This window comes from Polyodon spathula, chromosome 12, assembly GCF_017654505.1.
Source record: "Polyodon spathula isolate WHYD16114869_AA chromosome 12, ASM1765450v1, whole genome shotgun sequence".
Taxonomy (NCBI): Eukaryota; Metazoa; Chordata; class Actinopteri; order Acipenseriformes; family Polyodontidae; genus Polyodon; species Polyodon spathula.
The window spans coordinates 30101563-30119452 of record NC_054545.1 but is presented as its reverse complement, the minus strand read 5'-3'; the positions used below and the strand labels follow the sequence as shown (position 1 = coordinate 30119452).

Sequence of the window (17890 nt, the reverse complement as noted above, 5' to 3'; positions counted from 1 at the left end):
CTGCCTAAACATAAATCTTTTAATCTTTTGAGAGGCCTGGTACACAAATTATTGGCAGAACTCGTATATTTACAGAGCATGCTATCTTTTTTCCATGCATTTGAATTACTATACTGTACACAGAAAGATAATATAAAAGCAGGTTCATACCATTTTCCATTCTAAACCTTTTTGGAATCTCCCCCCCCCCTTCCTTTGTATTATATCGTATGCACTCTCCCTTACCCCAGCTTGAGTCTTATATCTAGTGGATTATTGGTTGGGTCCATCAACTGCATTTCACTTGAGCTGAGCTGAATTCAAGTCAAAAAAGCACTAAATGACTGTGAATTAGCAGCACACTGTGCTCCCTAGTGTGTAGTTGGCATTCATGATACAGACTGCATTTTTTCAACCTTCAGTTTTATATTCCAGTACTGTAGACCCCTTGAAATCCATGGGATTCATAACATAACACTGCAGTGTTAAACCAGGCGAGTGTCTTGTTTGCTCATACTGTAGATTGTTTCACTTTAACCTCTTGATGTGTAAAGCGCAATCAAAGGCCATATTCATTGTTTTATCAGTGGCCGGTCACCTTGGCTCATTGTGATAAAGAGCCTGTGTTTTCTGGCTGTCTCAGACAGGTCAGAATGGTGTTCCAAGGACATCAATGTGTCAGAGTTAAAAAAAAGTAAATGATTCCTTAAAACTGCACACGTGGTGTTTTCGAAAAAAAGGGCATTTGAGAATATTTTGCATTGGTACTGTACAAAATTATTTTTGCAGAGCATTAAGCAGAAACATTCAAGATAAACTGTTCTAACCAGTGGCATATATAAATATGGACACTACAAAGAATCTATTAAAACAAAACCCAAAGGGAGCTACCCACACAAGGTGGTTTTTAATTTGCGTTTTTTAATCACTGAAACATCACTCTGATTAAACATAGCTTTACTGATTGAAAAACAAATGGGAATGTGTTTGAGAATAAAATATCCCAGAAAAAAAAAAATTGTTTGTGCCAACAGATGCTAAGATGTACTTCAAATCGTCATCAGCTTGATTCATTTATTCTAATCACTCTGATTAGCCCTACTCCCCCAACCATACAGATAAAGAAGACCCTATGCCAAGCATGTTCAAAATCTAGGGCCTTGCTTTCTTGTCCTCATGAATATTGAACATAACTAATGCTCGCCATCTCTGCATTACCATTAAAATTCCTTCTTGGCATCCAGGAATTTCAAAAGGAGAGGAGGTCTGGCCAGTGAACGTATCTCGTTCTCATCCTGTATGCACAGCATTAGCCTGAAGTGTTGCTCAAACACGCCAATGAGGGCAGATAATAGAACAGCATGTTTAGTAAGAAAACACTCATGGCTGAGTCACCTGGGTTCTCAAGAGTACCTGGAAATGTTCAGACCTTTCTTTTACCTACTATGATCAATTCTAACTATTTCAGTTCATTACTTATTTCTTCTATAAATAGTTTGGCACTCTTTTTATGCTCATTAAACTTTAGCAGTACATACTTGCTCATAAAGATGACAGCACGGGCAGGCTTGTCATCACTGGACCCTCTTATTTTATAGAAAGATTCATCCTTATTATAAAATCAATCTCTTGTAAAGTTAATACATTGTGTGTAGGTGTCTTGAAGATGTTTTTTCCCCTGTTTAAAAAGAGACACTGTACAAGCCACGTACTACCTTATTATAAATCACACAAAATTAAGATTGTACACAGGAACTACTATCAGACAAAAAAAAGTGTTTTAGTTTTTTAACTTGAGAAATCTGCCATGAGTTTCATGTATGAGATGACTGCTATACACAAGATAGGACTTACTGGAATATAGACAAACCTTTAATGGTGATTAATGTATTTCCTGTGGTTTATTATTATTATTATTATTATTATTATTATTATTATTATTATTATTATTATTTGATTTTTCTTTATTTAACCCTTTTCCAGCTTAGAGTCTACCCCTTAGCCGAACCTTAGAGCGGATCAGACATAGAACCCGGGCCCTACTGATGGACCCTGGTCTCAAGTGGTACTTGAAACTAACCTCCGACTTTGAAAAATAAGTTATTCAGAAAAAATATATAGGTAGATATATATATATCACTATATATATTCAGATAAGCCGCGTCCGCTTACCGCCACTCATATGCGGTGGTTTCTAAGTCATTCCAGACACTTACCTATAAGGTTTAATTAAGAGCCTGTTATTGGCACAGGGTCCAGTCCAGTTTCGCTCAATGAGATATATGCTATTGACTGAGTTGAGTCTTATTGTATAGTGGAAAATCATTACCCAGAGGGTTGAAAAAGCAACAGATTTTTATACTTTTAATAAAAATAATATTAACACTATTCCTTTTTGCTTGAACAAACGACCCATACAGTGACCAATGAGGGCTCTATTACAGTCAATATGTGCTTTGTTAATAAATGTATTAAATTTGTGAGGACAACAGAGTCTGAAGTCTTGACTGATACTGTGACTGTTGGAAAATAGCACAAACTATTTTTGGTCAAGTCTATTAGCCAATAGGGCTGCACGTTTGACTGTAAGGGTTTATATATATGGCTGAATATACTATTTTGCACAAACAGTTAATTGCCCACTCTTTAGCAGAAGCGGTCAAACCTGAAAAAATAGAATCTCGGACTGTGTGACGTAGAAATCCTCTTTGCCAAAAAATGAATTAATCTCTATTTCAATGGCTAACATGAATAAAAAGGCAAAAACAAACAATACATTCAATGACAATGACAATGACAATGTTCAGTACAATGGTACATGGTAAATGGTACCTCTTGAGCGGTAACCGCAATCAAAGGTCATATTCATTGTTTTATCAGAGGCATTACATTGACTCATTGTGATAAACAGCCTGTGTTTTCTGGCTGACACTTTCTATTAAGCCAGTGTAGTTTGATTAAATGTTTTAAAGCATTCAAGTTCTGAGAACATATAATTGCAATTAAAAATGACTGGATTGGCAGATACGAGTGGAAGCTGGTCTGCCAGATAAAATTGACTTCTAAAAAACATGCTTGCAAGGCTTGACAGTTTTATTTAAGTATTGTATTGACTGGGTTAGACAGCTGAAATGATAGTTTGTATTTGAAAGCGCAGTGTGGTTGATGTGAGTTATCATAATTTGCTCGTTTCAATGTTGGAAGGGTTCTTGTGCTTTGGCAGGGCCTGTTCTCTCAACTTTAACTGCCTGTTGACACATTCCAGGAGTGAAACCACGCACCATTCACTGACTCTTTTATTATCAATTGTCCTTGAACAAGGACTCTAAGATTACATTGTGGAAATGAAATACTGCGATAACATGCTACAGAGAGGTACTGTACCCTGAGTAAAGAAATGCAAATCAATAAACAAACAGATTTATTTGAATGTGTGTGTTGCACAGCCAACAGTGTAACAGTATTTAGACCCCCCCCCCCCCACACACACACACACACCGTTCGAGACAAAATGCATGCATGCAATTAGATTGTTATTCCATATTTTTTTTAATGTCGATATATAAATTATTGAATACTCCCCCTATACTGCATATCAAGCTTCTCCTCAATGGTCATGTGGCAGTGCCTTATTTCAGGTCAGTTACTGAGTCAGTTCCAACTTGTTCTTTCGTCCAGGCTTGCTGGAGCAGTCTGGGACTCCAAGGCAGGGCAGCTCCATGCTATAATTAGCGGCCTGATTTGGTCTGTTTGGCTATATTGATTTAGTCTAGTTGGAAACCTACTGTTAAATAATCAAATTGGCTAATTTAGTTATACTGACTCATGCCATGCTTTAATTTAATACAATTCATTTTAATGAAACACTGGGTGATGCACATGCCAGCTTTCCAATATTTATATAAGCAGTGCTCCAAATATATATATTTTTTCTGTCACTAGTCATCACTCCCAGAAGTTTGTCAGCAGTACTAATTTTAAATTGCTTAAGAATCACAGTAGTACTTTTTAGTTATAATAAAATAAGTCACAATTAGCAAGCGAGACCCCAGAATGTTTTTGATAGTTATGATTTTTTTAAAAACATATGGTAGACGTGTGTCAATAATATCTGTTTATACTAGTCTGACTGTAGACTAGTATAAACTGGCTTGAAATAATTCAGAATGCTATGTCGTTGTCCAGCAGCCACAACGTAGGCCAGACCCACTCGGTGAGCTATTTCCTGTTGATTTACTGTATTTTCCAATGTACTCTTTATTTTTAATGGGTACATTGTTTTTCATTTTGCTGTTACTCTTGAAATGCCTGTTTATATATATATATATATATATATATCTATATATATATATATATATATATATATATATAATATAATAAGTCATATCTCTGTGTGTGTGTGTGTGTGTGTGTGTGTTTTATATTGTTGCAACAGTAGTCTAACTGCTGTAGGTCTTTCAAAGACGGGTAATATGAAAGAGGAAGGAGGGTCTAGTTAGTATCATGTTTTTTAATGTTTAAATAAACTACAGTTATTGGTTGTGTCATGAATCGGTCATTCCTGAGTGCACCAGTAGAAGCTTCTGGCGTCGCACAGAAAGTAAACACTTGCTTACCTGTGGTTGTATCTGATTTCTATGGCTGTAAAACAATCCTCAATATTTTTTGGGGGTGTAAATGGCTGTTTTTAGTCAGGAATTATGACGGTACGCCCCTTATCTGCAGCACTGTAAGGTTCTACAGCAGTAGAGGTTTTAGGCACATGCAACCCGTGCAATTGCATGGGTCCCAAAGACAGCCTGTTGTCGTGGCTTAGTTAATATAAAAAAGCTTGTATTCACCTCAAGTCTGCACCAGAATGAATGACATTAGCCATTTTACCGTTCTTTTTATTGATACGCCAAAAACCATAAACAAAAAAACACATCGTGTTGGGGTTAAAAACCGTGCCAAATTAACGTCAGTATGTGCCTCGTAATTATGGGGTACCATGTGTAAAAAAAAAAAGCATTAACATTTTAACGTCTTTTTTTCCAGAATTAGCTTAAATCTTGTATGCAAATGAGCTACTCCCGCTTTGTGCTTTCACGTGATTCGATTAGCATTACAAGAGCCAATCAAATCGTGTTAAAGCACAAGCAGGTGGAGATTATTTTCATACGAACTCCAGATATAGCTGGCCAGTTAAATATTTTGCTAAATGTTAAATCTTGTTAAGAGATTTAAGATTTTGTTAAATATTTAGCTAAACGTTAAATCTAGTTAGAGATTTAAGATTTAGTTAAATAATTAGCTAAATGTTAAATCTAGTTAGAGATTTAAGATTTAGTTAAATATTTAGCTAAAAGTTAAATCTTGTTGAGAGATTTAATATTTAGTTAAATATTAGCTAAATGTTAAATCTTGTAACTATATTTATAAATAATATCTAAATGTGCACATTAATTTTTTTTTTTTTTTAATTTATTTTCACAACGTTTATAAATCTGGGGAAGAAATACAAGATTTAAGCTAAGACATGACATGTTAAAATATTAACGCTTTTTTTACACATGGCATCCCATACTGTCATGGGAGTTCTGATATCAACTCTATAATAGAGACCCAGTAAAACAAACAAGATTGAGTAAACAAATTTAATAGTTTGCAAACCCGAGAACACACTCAATACATGTAGGTGTTAGGAAGACCAAGCAGTGTTCTGATTTCGCAGAGTCAGTTAGCATAATATATACCTTGTAACCTGCAGTTATTGCGAGCCAATCACAGACGTTTAACTCAATATTCACGGATAACAACAACTTGGAAGATTAAGATGAGACCAATTATATGCAACAATAACAACTTATTTAAAATGCAAGAATCCTAAAATTATACCTTATTTTAACAAAGTCGATGACATTTATAAGAACTGTTACAGACGCAGCTTGCAGTTCCTAAAGAAAGAGAACTTCCTCTTTCTAGCTAGTGGTCAGTATTTTTCCATTCCTTATAGGGGCCTCTTGCCTTGCAGCAAGAAAGAGGAAGTATTCAAAGACAACTACTAGTACATAATACATTATTATTATATTATACCTAAATCTTATAACCCATAACAGCATTTAAACCTGAGCATGGAAACCTTAAACAATCATAGCAGTAGCAACATTGTAATTTTCCCACCACAATACATAATCATGTAATCCACAATTTAAGCTAAAAACGGTAAGACATTTAAAAATGTATTAATTTCGACACTCTGCAAACACATAAATGCTTTTCGACCAGGTATAATTGCACTTTGCCGCTGCAAAGTGCAATAATGTTTTTTTTGTGATTGCTGTAATAAAATGCAATACATTTAACAGTGTCATTGTTGCCCTTTTTTAAAGTCATTGTATTGTAGCATAATATTACTGGTAAGAATAGGGAATAGGGGCACCACAATTGAACTTTGGATCGGGCCACCATAGGGCAAACGCCACCACTGCTCTACAGATCTATCTATAAGTTTAAAATACAGTACAGTGCTATTCACAAAGATTTTTTTTTAAAGTTTTTTTATTTCAGTCTGTTTTAATTGATAACATATCAAATCAGTTTAACATGGTTACCAGTGTATGTACTGTATGCCCTGTTTGAGTGCTGTGGTGTAACAGCTTTGTGGTTATGAAACTTTTTAAATTTTTTTATTGATAAAAACATTAATTAAGTCATTTACGACTAAAAGCTTTGTGAATGTTATTTATTACAGATAAATATAAATTATGGCTGCCGCATTTTTAAAATGCATGGTTGTTAAGAATGGGTCATGACTTGCTTGAACTGAGTAGTGATTGCTTGAGGTGAGTAAGTCTAAATGTTTTCTCATTGTTGCAGGAATCTGCCAGTTTCCTGTGGCAAGTCAATGGGGATCCTGTCCTTCTGCCAGGGCGTGTGGCTGGCCAAGGTGGTGCCAGTGCAGAACAGGTGGATCTTTGAGGAGAATACAGCTGAGCCCACCGAGTCTCAGAAGATGTTTGAGACTTAATACAGAACCTCAGTAATTGCATAAAAAACATAATTCATCTTTTAAGAGGGAATCTTGGAATTACAGAATGCCAGAAGATGTTCGATTTTAAAACAGGACTCCAGAACATGGTGGATGCTGAAATGAACTGTTCCAATTTTAGCTAATTTCCTGCTATCAAATTAATCTTGTCATGGTAAATAAATAAATAAACAAATAAATAAATAAAGCATCTGAAGATCAGCTGCTGTTCAGGTGCAGTAAACCAGTATGAAGGTGAGTGGAGTCTACCTGCAGACATTTTAAACTCACTGTACATTGCAACAATCTGTTCGAACATAGTAAAGTTAGACTACCTTCCTGCCCTTTTGTACCAGGCAACTGCACTTTCACTGAGGTTTATCTGCGATTGCTTTTGATACAGTGAATGCCAACAAACAAACATAAAATGAAATGTATGACTGTGAACAGGATGGCTTGCAATGGTGATGTCAGTCCAGAAACACAGACTCAGGAAGTAGCGGGGCAAAACTCAAGCGCAACGGCACTCAGTGTTTTATTAAATAATAAATGAATAAAACAAAACACTCACAAAAAAAAGGATGTGTTGGCCAAACTTAAAAACAAATAATAAACAAAACCGCAGTGAACGAAACAAACAAGTATCGTGCTGGGTTTTAGCCAGCTCGTATAGCAATTGTTTTTAGTTTAGTTTTAAACCCCCTTGCACAGACTTACGTCTCTCCTCACTCTTCCCCTGACAATAGCTACAGTACAAAAATCTTAACAGTGCCACTGGTACTAAAGGGCACTGTGAATTAAGAAATCCTGGTAAGATTGGCAGTTGTAGTACATCAAAAATTGTTGGCTTGTTCACCCCTCCTTAAAAAGCAAAGGCAAATGCTCAGAATAATTTCTATCCATACAAGAATAATGTCTGATCCCCAAGTGACTCTTTGTTTGTACAGGTGGTTCTGATTGTAAACACATGGATAAGAAGGGGAGAGAGTGAGAGAGCGAGAGCGAGAGAGAACATCTCACAGAAATCTCAGACTTTAAAGCCACTAGTTTCCATGTTGCCAGAAAACTGTAGAAGGGGAGATTTTTATTTTTTTTTTGTAGAAAGTGACAAGTTTTCGGGCAGCTTTTTTGCAAGCATCAAATGAAAGTTGATTTTGTAGAAGGCACATTACATCACAGGATTAGTCAACTAATGAAAAGTCATGAGGAAAGTCATGTGACTGGCCATTTCGCCGGCGAAAGGCTGAGAAATAATGGCAATGTGGGATGTCGTCAGAGAAAGTCTCATGATCAAGTTTTGATTGGCTGATGTATATTTACAGATATAAAAGTTATCGTTAACTAGTATAGACTTTGCTGGTCTTTAACAATAAAATTAAATAACTTAAAGCCATTTATATTGTTGTTGTAAATGCACTGCTGTTCAAATAATTGAAGGTAAACAAATGTTTTAGTTAAATTAATAAAGGCTTCTGTTTGATAATAGTTTTTCCTTTTCTAGTGACAGTAAACATATCAAGTGATTGTTGTTTTTTATGCAAGCAGTTTCAATATTGGGTAGTATGGTGTTTTGGGGGCTCATAAATATAAATATATCAGGGTTTACATGATTTTGGCCGTAGGTTCAGGTACATAAATTATACACAATTAGCTTGAAAAATTGTATTTACATAATCTTAATTTTAATTGTTGATTCTAGGTGAAGGTTTGTTGTGTCTTGTAATGTAGGAAGGGGCAGTTAGTTTTTTTTTTTTATTGTTTCCTGGCTGAATGCTGTTTTTCTGATATTTTTAATGGTTTGAATAAAAACAGTTTGGGAAAATTTAAGTAACATTTGTCATTTAAAAAAAAAAAAAAAAAAAAAAAAAAAATCTAAAAGCATACACCAGCATTGTGTATATGATTTAAAACAAAATACTTACAATGTTTTTCTACAGTTTCTACAAGTTGTAGAACGACAATAGAATCAACATTGTAGAAGCAACATATTTTGTTCTACATTTTCTGGCAACATGTAGACTAGTGTCCCCTCAGCTTAAGGTGTTTACAGTTTTCTGGATGCATTTGTCTGGGAGCAGCTAAGTCTATTTTCTAAAATGACCCATGTGCACTGTTAGCTACGGAAGCACCTGCCAACTGAGAAAGCTCTGTTAATGTCTTGAAACAGGGAGATGCAAATTTTATATTGCAGCGTTCATATCTTAGATTCAATTTGCAGAATTAACCATTCATGTTAGGAGCAGGCCATTTACATAAAAAGTATGTGCTATAAATGGCAGGTATTTCCATTTATATTCAACCGTTTGAATAAACTGGAGTGAGAATATGGATTTGATGTTAATGGAGAAATCACTTTTCCTTTTACAAACTGTAAATCTGTGCTAATATTATATTTTGTTTTGTGGTATTTATTGAAATAAGTATTGGTTTTCCTTTAACTGTTTTCCTATGTAATAGCACTTTAAAGTGACTGAGCTTAAATGGTGACAATAAGCAGGGTTGACTTTATCAGGTGTTCCCTAAAAACCTGGTAAAAGAAGTGCTGACAACTAATATTCGTGTTGGGCTGTGTAACTAAAATGCAGTACTAAGTATTGTATGGATTGCAAGAGGTCATTAAAATATCGTTCTGTAAATACATTGTAATAATGAAAAAACCTAGGAAAGCTGTAAACAAACGCTTTATTCTACACATCGGGTACATTTCAATACTAGACAGCAACTTACTTTATAAACTTTTAATCTTAGTCCTTTTCCCCTCAAAGTGATTAGGAGCTTGTCGCCACTGACATTAACAGGAGTGATATTATGCAGGTTTCCCTGTATTCAAGAAAGTGCTCAATATGCTTGCAAAACAGACAGGAAGCATAGATTTACATTTTTAACATTTACATGGCAAAACCCATCCTTCAATCCATTTTATAATGCAGGAATTAATTCAGCACAAGTAGTCCTGAAACCTGGACTGAAGCCATAAGAAGCCTTTCACAATACCCAGATTATGTTAGCTTGTGATATGAGCTACAGCCAACATCTGAAGTGATGTGATGTCTTAAGAGTAGCCCACTTAACATGCTTTTTGCATGAAAAAAACCTTACGCCCGCCTACCCCCCCATAACTAAAAGTTAACTGAATTGAGCAATCATCAGGCATATACTTCTTCGACAAGCACTTTGCACAAGTGACAAATAAAATATCTAAAAAAGAAAAGAATATATATATATATATATATATATATATATATATATATATATATATATAAACACACAACATTAACCGAGCATAGTTTTCTTGAATAGTGGTAACTTGTCATTTATTTTCAAAAAAAAAAAAAAAAAAAAAAAAAAAAAAACGGTATATAAGTAATGGACATTGACAAAATGTTTTTTATTTCTTTTTAATCACTCGATCATTCATCCTTGGCCATGACATGGTTGATTGACTGACTGAAGCATATGCCCTTAATCATCTAATTAGTGAGAAAGCTGATTGGACACTGGATATGGAGTTATTTCAGTTGTTGAATTGCAAGTTTGAATAAAAGCAATAAATAAATCACAGAAAAAAAAAAAAACAATATGCCATGCCTGTCAAGAGAGCAGCGCCTTTGTGTAATCGACATGTTGGAGGCTGGACTAGGGAAGTGTACTGTGGCTCGCTGTCTTGGGTGCTCACAGCCAGCAATTTCAAACCTGGCGAGACAGTATAACCAGACACACTCTGTCAATGACAGGCCATGAACTGGGAGACAAAGAGTCACAACACCTGCCCAAGATCGACAGATCATTTTGCAACATCTTCAAATGAACCGCTGTTTTTTTCAGTTCAATTAAGGAGGCAATTAGAATCAGGTGTTTACAAAATTAGATAGATCTTCATTGGTGACTCTCTGACATGAAATCTCTGAAGATCTCAGAAAACAGTAATTGATGCTCATCAGTCTAGAAAGGATTACAAAACCATTTCTAAGGATTTGGGGCTCCACCAATCCGATGTCAGACAGACAGTCTACAAATGGAGAAATTTCAAGATCACTGTCACTCTACCCAGGAGCAGTCTTCCTACCAAAATCTCTCACAAAAACCCCCCAGAGTAACATCCAAGGATCTGTAGGCCACTCTCACCTTGGCTAATGTGAGTGTTCATAACTCAGCTATCAGAAAAATATTGAACAAGAATGGTGTTAATGGAAGGATAGCCAGGAGGAAACCACTGCTGTCTTAAAAGAACATTTCTGCCCATCTGAAGTTCGCCAAATAGCACATAGATGATCCACAAGAGCAATGTTCTCTTGACAGATGAGTCAAAGGTAGAACCTTTTGGTCTCAATGAGAAACGTTATGTTTGCCGAAAACCAAACGCTTTTGAACAGAACCTCATCCCAACCGTCAAGCATGGTGGTGGGAGTGTGATGGTTTGGGGCTGCTTTGCTTCCTCAGGACCTAGACAGCTTGCCATCATTGATACAACCATAAATTCTGCATTGTATCTGAAGAGTCTAGAGGAGAATGTCAGGCCATCCGCTCTTGAGCTGAAGCTGAACCAAAAGTGGGTCATGCAGCAAGACAATGTTCCTAATCATACAAGCAGATCTACAAAAGAATGGCTGCAGAAGAAGAAATTCTGTGTTTTAGAATGGCTTAGTCAAAGTCCGAACCTAAGCCCCATCGAAATGATGTGGCAGGCCCTGAAGTGAGCTGTCCATGCAAGGAAGCCCTCAAATGTCACCGAATTAAAGCAGTTCTGTAAGGAGGAATGGGCCAAAATTCCTCAAAACCGATATGAGAGACTGACCAACAGTTACAGGAAACACTTAGTTGAAGTCATTGCTGCTCAAGGGGGTGTCACCAGTTACTGAATCTAAAGGTTCACATACTTTTTCACACATGGATATTGAATGTTGAATCATTTGTGGATAAATAAATGTTGAAAAAGGTATCATGTTTTTTTTTGTCATTTGTTTAATCAGGACTTAGGTTACGATCTCATAACATTTTAGGTTTGAAATATGTGAAATATATGAAATATATGAAAATCCTAAAGGGTTCACAAACTTTTTCTCGGCACTGTATAATGCAAGGGTTTCAGGAACACTTTGCACATAGAACACATGAACACATGTTCATGTCACCTATTATACAATACAGTAAACACTGTAAATACAAACCTAAAATCTAATATACTGCTGCCATCTGCTGTCAGATGCTATTATTTCAGCTTATGTTTTATACAGATTCCAGATAGAATATACCTCCTGATATTTCACTGATATGATATTTTAATTATTTTAGCCAGCAATCACAATGTTGCAGCATAAAGTTAGAACTGCACATAGGAAACACTGAAACAGTCAAATGAAATGCTGCAGTACTTAAAAAGCCAAAACACCATGTAAAATAACACTGGATATCTGAATCTATAAGCAAATATTCTACTTGTGAGCAGTCCACTTTTACTAGCTACAGTAAGTAAAGAAAGATTTTATTTTTTCAATTGTCATCTGAAAAATCCCATGGCTACCATATTGTATTTATTACAATTATAAATACTGCAGCCAATGCAGTAATATTTCTATTCTGCAGATGGCAGCCGAACGTGGAATGGAGGGACTGCAGCAGCACAGCATTTCTTCCCTGGGCTTCATCCATTCTCCTGTCTGTTTCTTATATTAATTAAAGTTGTCACTCATTTTGATTGACTTCCTTTTACCCAAAACAGAGGTATATATTGTTGGTGCTTTTCTAATATTATTAGAATAAAGTTATGTGAGCAGGACTCACTATTTAAGCGATAGTGCTGTCGATGAAGGCTCTATCTACCGTGTGGTATTTGACTGTGAGTGGAGTTTGTGTCCCGAGCCAAAGGCGAGGATGCCAATGAATGTCAATGTCAACTCCCACAAGCTATAGGCTTTCATCGATGGACACTTCTTTAGAAAAATATTTTTCTCATTATTAAAAAATAAAAAAATAAAAAAAAAACTTTTAATGTAGATTTACCTTGAACTTGCAATCATTCGTTGGGTGCCCCTCTGCCGAGAAAAGTTTTAGGAAAATAGTCCTGAAAATGTTCATAAAAGATCACTATCTAATTAGAGGGAAAAAAATATTAAACAAATAACTTTTTACTTGTCAGAGTTGCTCATAGTTCTGGACAGTATTAGATATCTTGGTTTGTTGTTGTTGAAAGGTGACGAGTTCCAGTCGACAGGCTGTGACTGACCGATTCAGAAGTTGTGGGTACAGAATTGTTAGTTTAGTCAGTACAATTTATTTATTGGCTGGTTTTGGTGAATAATAAAATACATTTGGATCAATTGTGTCTTTATTTAGTACTTGATGATCATTGATGTAAGCTAAGCTTTCATTAAGGCAAGTCAAAATGAAGTTGCCAGCAGTTGCTCAGATTGATTTTAAGTTAGATTCAGTTGATGCCGTCTGACAGAAGTTTGCTAGAGCTGGATGCTGGTTGGCCCCAAATCTGGGTATAAGTTATGCTTAACTGCTTAAAATGTAACTTACCTAAACTGTAGCCATATATAGCATATTCTGCTATGCCAACTGCATACTGCTTTGAGTAAAATGCTTTATATTGGTGATTTGTGTCTGTAAACAGAAAAAAAAAAAAAAAAAAAAAAAATCATCAGACAGTTGATTTGTATTCCATTGAAACAAAACAAAACAAAACAAAAAAACTGTGAGTACACAGTGACTGCTATCAGACGTTAATGAACAGTGACAGGAGTTACAAGGAGCAGGCCAGATCAGCCAATAAGAAAATTACCATCTGCAAATGGCAGGGAATTGAAAAGCAAATGCAGTGTAAACAAATGACTCAAATAGAATGCCCTTTTATTGTCAAGCAGGAAATAAAGCAATGCAGATTATTTTCATATTAAAAATAAACCACACACAGATTTACCAGATTAAAGAGTGACCAGGCTGTCAACAACTGTCAGGCACTCTTGGTGACCAGTCACTGCATTCTCCTGGTAATGAAAAGGTTCTTCACATTGGGAATCAGATTTTATTCATAGAATTCAATGCCAAAAAAGAACCACAAAATGAGTTTTTAAAAGAGTAAACCTAAAACCCCACTTGGCATGGGTGTCAAATATCCCAGTTATCTTACTGTTCGGGTTAACTTTGCATGTTATTTTCTGTTTGTCAGGACTTTCGAGACTGTTTAAAAATCGATAGTTATCCCTATGGCCTCTATAGAACTCAAAAAAGTCTCCTCAAAGAACACATGTGGCATTTGTTACATTCTCTGTGGGCAGGGGGTTGCAGGGAATGGCAGATGGATGCCTACACTCTGGTCTACCAGAGCTTTATAGAGGCTTTTGACATCATGGTTTTTATCATGATGACTGAAACAAAGTGATTTTAAACAACAAGAAGAGTACATTAGTGAAGGTAACTGACTATAAAGCTAGATGGTAAATCATTTAATATTAAAAGTAAAATTAGTCTCTGTTAGAAGTCTGTCTCGATGTGAATAGAAAACATTGAGGATAAAGTATACCAGAAAATAAAGCTATGTTATTACAACCCAATTTGGCTCCAAAGCATTGGGTGTCAGCTGTGGAATAAGATTTATTTAGCATACATGAACATCTCGCTCCAACGAGAAACATATCCCAATTATTACTGCACAAATAAATCTAAACAGGTTTCTTACAAACTACATACTACCATAAAAATTATGAATTGTAATTTAAAAAAGCATTGACTTTAAATGTCCTCATAAATAAACATATGAATTCACGATTCACCTCAAATGGGATAATGTCCTTGAGGGTCTGAATGTGTTATGAGATGTTGATGGTTTGGAGTAGTTGGGAACCAGGGGTAGTGATAATAATAATAGACAGTATTTACCTAAATGTGTGGAAAGAGCTTTTTCACACAAATCTTCAGACATTCTAGCAAGCAAGCTAACCTATGGTCCTCTATCAATTCTGGAGTCCCCCAAGCAGAGTTGGTTATTTTAATGAAATAATAATAATAATAATAATAATAATAATAATAATAATAATAATAATAATAATAATAATAAAAAAAACCACAATTCGAGAGAGCAGCCCAGTACAGAAATTCCCAGGCTAGACTCGGCAGAATGTTTTAGGTGTTGCCTATTATTAAAAAGGAATTATAGATTATTATAATATAACATTAAACATGTATCTTGTTTATTACAAACAGTATGTTTTTTTTTTTTTTATTCATCGATTTTATTTATTATTCATGAACAGGAGTATGATGACATTTTTTAAAATTTTATTACAATGTATTACTGTATAAATTTTTCTTCACTGGGTGAAGAGATTTGTTACAGTCTCTGGTATTAACCTGGTCACCTAACAAAGATGGTATTTATACAAATTAAAAAAAATAAATAAAAACTTTTCTACCATATGGAATAACATACTACACGTACTGGGTGATTGACCTTTTGAACACATCTACATGACTAAAGCGTCTTTCACTCCCTGATAAGAAAATGATCTCTCAGCGCAAAGAAGATATGATCGACATTTAAATTAAACTCTAATGTTTTCATTTAGACCACGGGGTGAAAATGCAAATAGAACCAAACTGCTTCCAGAGCCTGCGTTTTCTACCCTGATTAAAGGATACAGGAATCATACCCCTCTTATTTCTGTCCAGATTTGTATCTCTCTAAACGCATTATTGAGCTGTCGCCTTGCTAGAGAAATTAATGCACCCTGACACCTCGACGAGAAATGTCAGCTGGCCTCGGAGAATGCAGATTATCAGTATTCAGCACTTTGAAAGAAAAATATGACTATATTTTCTTCTTTCTTCCCCCAGGCTCATATGATAGTCCTTCATTAAAATTCAGGAGCTGAGAATGGAGGTGCCACAGCAGCACTGGAGCGTGGAGATGCAAGTGACATCTCTGAGCGAGTGAGGGCAACATCTTTGCACTGTTAATAAATGGTTATTCTAAATTGTGCGGCTTGTGAGACAGCCATGGCACATGGAGTTACAAGTGGCCGCACATCTTAAGAGAGCCTTTCAGAGATGTTTTTGATATGCAGGGACTCCAAAAACCTTTACTTTTAATCTAGGAAGAGCATTTATTCTTTGTTAACCATTAAATCCCATTTGTGGTACTTTACTGCCAAGGGAAGAAAAAACCCAAATTATTGGTGTTGTTTTCATTTTGGAGAATGGAGAATGAAGCTGTTATTAATGACAATACAAGCTTAACAGTAAGGTTAGGATCCTTGACACTCAAAATTGTCTTTTGATGAAATGTATAGTCAAATCTACAACGCATTCTGTGAAAATAAATCTGTTGATATTCCAAAGCAAAAATATTCTTGAAAAATCGATGTCCAGCTTTTTAGAATAAAAAGAACTTCTGAGCAGAATTTGATCTGATTCAATGGGAAGATTTAATCATTACACTGTGCTGGTTATATCTTTAACAGAACCACTGCAGTTTAAGTAGCAATGTCTATTAAAATATACAACATGGGGAATTGAATGTTATTGAACTGGGGGAATCTAACATGTCTAGGATTCAAATAGTCATAAAACTACGAAACCATTTAGATAAACTGATTGTTGAAATGGTTAACAAACCGAATAGTTAAACAGATTTCTAGTTTTTCAGTAACCATTCATCCAGTTCAAAAAGCCAAAGACACTGCATGATGATTAGGCAGTGAAATAAAGATATTGAAATTGTTAAAAATAATTCTGATAGATGGTGTTGAGGTTGAGGACCACTCGTTTTAAAGCAACCCCTACAAATCTCTAAATAGCAACTGAAGCACTTGACTAATTAAAATGGCTTGATGGTCAGCTTCAGTTATGAAATGACAAGCTGCCCACAGGTATCGATGGAAACACTGACATTAGTTCTACTGGTTTAATTTGTGATTGACACCCTTGAACAATTCACAAGATTTCACTATGCATTTAGCAGTTCAAGCCATGTATAATAGATATCTAATTAATAGTACGGCTTGCAACTAATCAACATCATGCTGAATCTTCTCTCAGAAATGTTCTATGTAATATGGACTGCTACATTTTTTACAAATCCAGCCAACAACTGTTATATCATGCATGCTGAATGAAGTCATATTCTGCCTGCTATCATTTCTTGACCATTTTCTCTTCAGACTTGACAGTGCTGCATCTCACTTTTAATCTAAGTACTGTATGTTTTGAAAAGTGTTCACTCCTTAAATTTAGATTGGCAGCAACTTTGAAATGGATCTCAAAAACCCATTCCATGCAATTGAAAAAAAAAAAATGATAAGTGGCTCTATCAGTTTTCAAGTGACTGTATTTTCTTAGGGACACTAATATAACACGTCTGTGTGAAAACTGGGGACCACATACTATACATCCCAAGCATGTACCTTAACCATTGTACAAAATCTCCACATTGGCAGAGGCCAGAATCTTTAATGGTACTGCCCACAAGACTGCCCATAACACCAATACAATTTCAAGTAATTTCTGCTATGGGCAACTGACAGGGATACCCATAATTATAAACACTTAATCTGAGTAAAATTGGAGCAGTCTCAGAGAAATCCAGAAACATTTAAAAAATATATATCTTTTTCAATGTTTTTTAGGGACAGGATCTGTGGTGGCAAGGACTAGTTCCTCAGGTCAGATAATGACTACTGTAAGTGCCTGAGCTCACCTCCAGTCACCCTACCAATAGTCTGCATGACTTTCTTCATTTTGCAGGTATTAGAAGTTTTTGTTGTGCTGCGTGTTAAGACTTGAGGGAACAATAAAGTAAATAGCTTCTTTCCAGCCGAGTCCCTCACAACATTAATACGGCACTGTAAACCTTACTCCACAAGGCAGCATCTATTCGCTTATACCCCTGGGACCTGTGGAACA

The 17890-nt window shown here is 35.5% G+C and overlaps 1 protein-coding gene across 2 annotated transcripts in view; it reads left to right on the top strand.

The window, feature by feature from the left end:
* LOC121323891 (histamine H2 receptor-like) overlaps nucleotides 1–16515 on the top strand; it is a 29367-nt gene extending 12852 nt beyond the window's left edge. The window contains exons 3-4 of one of the 2 annotated variants that reach the window (XR_005951190.1): nucleotides 6838–7243; nucleotides 15824–16515. Coding sequence is in view for 1 of the 2 variants with exons in the window: in XM_041265212.1 (XP_041121146.1) it covers nucleotides 6838–6988 (151 nt within the window). In the remaining variant the exon portion in view is untranslated. Of the gene's footprint in view, nucleotides 1–6837; nucleotides 7582–15823 lie in introns of those variants that run through there. The other variant, XM_041265212.1, reaches the window with a different exon arrangement.
* Nucleotides 16516–17890: the final 1375 nt, after the last annotated feature.